This window comes from Frankliniella occidentalis, unplaced genomic scaffold (assembly GCF_000697945.3).
Source record: "Frankliniella occidentalis isolate FOCC.00 unplaced genomic scaffold, Focc_3.1 Scaffold346, whole genome shotgun sequence".
In the NCBI taxonomy this organism is placed as follows: domain Eukaryota; kingdom Metazoa; phylum Arthropoda; class Insecta; order Thysanoptera; family Thripidae; genus Frankliniella; species Frankliniella occidentalis.
Genome location: NW_026267469.1, coordinates 168712 through 174644, shown reverse-complemented (window position 1 = coordinate 174644; position 5933 = coordinate 168712). Strand labels below are relative to the sequence as shown.

The following is a 5933-nucleotide window of genomic DNA, read 5'->3' as shown; positions in this document are numbered from 1 at the left end:
AAATCATCTTATGCCATTCTGTGCCGATATCAATCATAAGAAACACCCACTTTGCTGTTTTGAGGAAATTGTCATCGGAACGTTTTCTGCGACGTAGCGCAGGCGTCCCGAACCCGCCCCGAGCCCTGCCGAATGACTGGGACGCGGCGAACAGCGCGGCGTTCAGGCGGAAGGGTGTGACGGATCGAGCTGCAACTTTACGCGGCCATACAATCAACCTTTCCCTATCCAATGCTGCTTTCGGATTTTAAATAGGTGGAATCGTTTAGGAGAAAATGAGCCGCACATTTGGCCCTGCAGGCCCTGGCCCGCCCGTCGTTGCCTCTCCAACCCCTTATACTCTCATGCTTTGTGATAAAAATATCCATCTCCTCCATGGTAAACAATACTACCAGGCAACTGCCCAGGAAAGGATTGTAGGTGCAGTGGCATGTTGCTTTCAAAAAATTAAAAAAAAAAAACATGTATTAGTAACAATGTCCCTGCAGACACCTTAGATAAGATTCAGTCACACCAGGAATCATTGTAAAAAACTCATCATATAAACTTTAATTGTAATCGTGGAGTGCAAAAATAGACTACGAAAAAGGAGGACTACGATGAGGAGATGCAATCATGGCGAGGTAATTCAGACAACCTTATTGTGGCTGCCATGGGGCATCTTTTGATTTCTAAATGCGTCCACCTTAACACAATAGAGGCCAAGGAGTACACTGGTTTATATTTGCACTGCGTGTCAAAGAGCAGTTACAAGAATTTGGTCCAAATTACCTCGCATGGTGCATATGGGACCATTTGCCGGTATAGGGCGGTAGGGGTTTAACCTATATTTAGAAACTCATATCTAGCAGTCAGAAAATTGCAAAATTTTAAAGTACATTACATGGTCGTTAATGGATGTGCAGAGGAAATGAACTTGTATAAACAGACCAAGTACACAATCTTGTTGCAGCTATCTTGTCCAAGCACCCACTATATCCAACCGTCAACCTCTACCAATGGTAGACCACAGCCTTCCCTAGCTCTGGTTTCACCTTTGACCTTAGTTTGAAGTTTGTGATACGGAACTCTAGGAAAATACACAAATTTTCCTTGTTTCTTTTGTTTGTTTGTTTGTTTGTTTGTTGTGGCTGCGGCGCGGCGAGCGCTCTCATCGCCAACCGCTTGGCTGGCCTGGCTGCTGGCTGGCGGTTTGGCCCGGCCCCGGCTGAGCTGAACCTTTGTAATTCGCAACTTTGTCGAAATCGGTGCATTGTACCGTTCATCTTTGACTTCAGTCTGTCAAGAAGTTTGGAAAATGGAGCAGGTTTCAACGCTTCTACAGCAATGGGGGCTCCAACAGTACATCGGAGTTTTTCAAGGTAAGTTGCGAGGGGAACAGGACACTCTTAGCCCAATCTTTTTGTAAAGAATGTTTCCTGGTTAACTTCGAGTACATTTTGACACTTCAAGACTTTTGTGTCTTTCCCAAATTCGCATTTACATTCATCTCCCACCGATACGGTAACTTTATCGCCTTGAGTTATCTAATACGATGTGACGAGTGTATCATCAGAACAGCCATTTTAGGTTAACTGTCCTGTGTTTTGATGTGCTGTTGTCGTTGTGACTAAATCCTGAATCGCTCTGGACCTGCTGTATAATTGTTACTCGCCCACCTCACAACTCTCTTAGACTCCGTTTTAGTCCAGTCTTCGTGATTTGTTAATCGGTCCAAGTGGATTCGTTTGTTGCCAGCCCAAGAAGTAGATTTCGAAACACTCATGGCCCTTGATGACAATTTTGCAAGGGATGTTGTGCCGATTCTCGGGCAGCGTGTGAAACTCTTAAGAGAGATAGGCAAGACGAAGGTACTGCTAACAGTTTCGATCCATAGGTAACAAGTAATCTGGGTTAGTGGTGGTGGTTAGTCTAGGGAAACACTAACCTATCTTTCTTGTTTGTGTTATTCGCTCCTCTAACAAAATCTAGTCTAACCATTACTTCTTGGTCTCATTATTATAGTTTGCTGTTTGATTGCTTTGCATGCATTTTTATGTGCATAACCGATGGCTGTGCGCGGCCCCGCTGCGCTGGAGGCGTCGGAGGAGGTGCAGTGCACCATCACCCACAAGACCTGCTCCTCTGGGCTGTTTGGGTCCACGACCTCGACTGGTCTGGGCCATGGCGCTTAGAGGACGTTCCTGTTGTGAAATTATGCATGCGCAGCTTGAATCTTGTACATGGCTACAAGTTGCAGTTCAGCAATTTGCAAGATAATGCATGCAGGCTTTGTGTAAAGGCTTCCGTTATTATATTCTCTCATCCTACTCCTGCTTCAGTGTTACTTTTACCAGAAATTTTAAGAATAATATTTTTACTTTCCCTTTCTTTCTTTTTAATTACGTGTGATGCTTTGCTTTGACTATTATTCTCTATAGTGATGCTCGCCTTCCTCTTTTGGGTAGTAAAAGTGTTTCTTCAGATAGTAATTGTGCGTAGAATTTTAAATTACTTCATAATGTATGGGACCCAAGTCCTTGAAAGTTAGGATCAAATGAAGCAACCGTTGAAATCAAATTGTCTCAGTCGTTGTTTACAACTCCTAGGTGTGCTGCATTATTATTTGAAGTCTCACGTTTCTATTGAAAAGGTAGGAGGAATCAAAACGTCAGAACATCAAACACAATTGGCATGTTTATTACAACATTAATTAAACATCACAATTACAATGTGGGGCACAATCACCATGGGCACATTTCAATAGGCATGATGATGAGTTGCATGAATCAACTTCACATACAAAGCAAATTACTGATTAATGAATAGCTGCAACATACAATGTGAGAATCACCGCTCAATCACCGCATAGTCATTTAACTTAAAATTGAAAAGTAGTTAAAAGTGCTAGCTGTTCGGCCTAAAAGAACTAAGAAAGTATCGCTCGACATTCAATGGTGAAGCAAAACCACTTTTAAGTAGAAACAAAGTTGTCGGCAACAATATAAAAATTACATTGATCAAAAGCTAAGAGAACAGTATGTTAAAAATTACTCTAAGTGTAGAATTTTAGTATCCTTAACAAACTTCTTACAGTATGGACACTCGAACAGATAAGTTACAGTGCTGGAACTCTTGGTGAGAGTTTTTACGCAAGTCATGCAGTAGGGGAAGTGCCCACAGCTCAAAGCCAGCATGACTTTGTTGCATGGTGCGTGGCACACACCACATCTACCTGAAGCATCCACGTCATCTGAAAAAGGAGTGTCTCACATAAAACAAATTTCCACTGTGATGAATTATTTCTAATGCCTTTCAAAGTTGTCGTGACACATGGGAAAGCACTTTAGCCACTAGTGATGTGTTAACAATATGCCAAAGGAAGAATCAGATTACACTCACCATCACTGTCCGGGTCCCCAACAATTTTGTCTCCTTCAGAGGCAGGTTTGGCTGCTGATAGACCAGTTGCTTCTGTACCAGCGGCATGAATGGTTGCATCGGTCGTTGCTTCACTTGCAGATGGGACGGCATTGCCCAGCTGGATCGATTGTAGATCTGCTACTAAGGTAGGCATTGCCTCTGCAATCCTCTCCATCGCAGTAGCCATACGGCTCATATCGTTTCCAACTAGAAGACAAACAGTGCTTTGTGAATTTTCAGCTGGCAAGGGTAGACAATCATTCAGTCCTACAGGAATGCATACCAAGCAGCGAAACACTGTTGCTGTTTTCAGCAGTGGTTTCTGCGGCGCCTGCTCCAGCGGAAGCAGATGTTGATGCCTGTCCATTTGCTGTGTTGAGGCTCCAATGGGCCTGAGTGGCCTTGAACGCATCTGAGGGATTCATTTCCTGCACAGCATGATAGAAAAACGAAACGTCATCGTACGGAGCAAAACAAATGCATATGCTATGTACTATGCACAAGGCATGCAAACTTGACATTTTTAGGAACTTTTGATGTTTATATGTCTTAAACTGAGAGAGTTAAAAAGGTTATGAATAGTACAAGTTAAATTTCACGTCTAAGTTATCTTGTTCAGGACTGTTGTAACTCCAACCGTCGAGATATAAACACATACAAATAAAAAAAAAATTGCAAAGTTTGAATGCTCGGACAATGAACCATTCACAGGTGCCCACACAATGAGCGGGAGGAGATGCTGGGTAGGCGATGCCGTGCGGCCAGGCTGTGCTTGCAGGCCGTGCCGGTTGCGCGAAGCAACGCCTACGATGGTCTAATTAAAGCTGTTTCCGCATTAAAGTCGGTAAACCTAACGGCACGGCCTGCAAGCAACAGCCTGGCCGCACGGCATCGCCTACCCAGCATCCCCTCCCGCTCACTGTGGAGGCACGTCCATAAGTCGACATGACAGAGTGAAATTGGACTGCTATGAGCAAGCCCAAAATGTTATCTCCACTGTATCACAAGAGATCTGTACCGCCAATGCCACTTACCTAGCTTTCAAATCCCACTGCGTCGACGACTTATTGATGAGAGCTCCGTGGATGGACGTGGGAGAATGTATGAGTGCGCGCAACGTGCAACCCGTGGACCAAGGCGCCTCCTACCAGGAAGCAGAACGTTCCAGAAAAACAATCCAAGGGTGCCAACCATTTGTTACATAGAAAGAAATGCTTCTTTATTTTCCCGAATTGTTCTTTTGTTCGCTCTTCTTGTTCGCCCAAGATTGATCTTGCGAACTTAGATGATTCCTTTTTCCAGGTCCATGAAGAAGAAATTTGCGTCGAAACGAAGTTTTTCACTCTTGATAATCTTTTTATGGAGGTTATGAGAACAAGTGAGAAGGCGCTGTTGGATGGCGTTTTCAGGGTAAGATTTATGGTACTGCACTTTCCATGTTTCTTTGAGAGTCAGTTATACAACGTGTAATTAAGAGTAAGGTGCTGTTTTATGTAATTAAATCGGTACAGTCGTTGCTAGTATCCAATGTGAATGTTGATTAGTGTTGCTTGGCAGGGTAGGCTGTCATCAGAACTGAGGAACAAGGAAACCAACTGGGATAATTTTTGGCAGTGCTTGGATGTAAAAAAGAAAAGAGTGACAGTTCAGTTTCTTAAAGGACCTGACAATCTTGAAGAAGAACATGTCATGGAGCATGAAACATCTCTGCTTCCAAGGAACAGTTGCTCCCTTATTTTGAAGTCACTGAAAGCTGACAACATTGCAAACCCAACATTAACGTGCTGGTAAGTCATTCTTCCTGAGTAGTAGTTGACTAACTTTGTTATGATACTGCAGGTTTCTTATCGCTAACTTTTATACCCTGTCCTGTAGCACAAAAATACTGCGGGAGGAGGGTCCGAAGATGGCAGCAAAACACTTTTACGAAACCCTCATGTCTAAATGTGTTCTGATACCAAAATATTCAAATCCGTCAGAAGATCACAATATCAGTCACAAAAAATCCAAGTTCATTGAAAGGCAGAGTCCTCTTCTGGAGAAGGGTCCGTTAATTATTTGTTCACTAGTAGAAAAAAGCATGTCGAGTAAACCTTACCAAGTAAAGGAAATGGAGGATGCAGACGATGTCAGTGAGAAATGTAAGTGCCGCAAATGTTACTTGCATTTCGACGCGTCCTAACAACAATGTTCTATCTGCAGCGTGCGGATTACACAATGTTCTATCTGCAGAGTGCGGATTACAAAATGTTCTATCTGCAGAGTGCGGATTACACAATGTTCTATCTGCAAAACGCGGGTTTCGGGACACCCCCAAAGGAATGCTTATTACTCCGTAACCGCTCGTTCTACTTCAGTTTTTGCAGTCAATAATTAAACATTGGACCTTTACGATTCTTGTCGTGTGCTCAGATTGGCCTTCATGTCTTCCAGTTACTTGCAAACCACACAAAGGTGAAGGGCTGCGCCTAACCCCGTTTTGCAGATAGAACATTGTGTAATCCGCACTCTGCAGATAGAACATTGTGTAA

At 43.3% G+C, this 5933-nt stretch overlaps 1 protein-coding gene across 1 annotated transcript; it reads right to left on the bottom strand.

Moving 5' to 3' along the window:
• Positions 1-3232: 3232 nt before the first annotated feature.
• On the bottom strand, positions 3233-3955 carry LOC127751109 (uncharacterized). Its single transcript, XM_052274175.1, has 2 exons — positions 3686-3955; positions 3233-3609 (listed from the first exon to the last, which is right to left on the bottom strand). Exons 1-2 carry the CDS (start codon positions 3921-3923, stop codon positions 3344-3346), a joined length of 504 nt encoding a protein of 167 aa, XP_052130135.1. The 5' UTR covers positions 3924-3955; the 3' UTR covers positions 3233-3343.
• Between the last annotated feature and the right edge of the window lie 1978 nt (positions 3956-5933).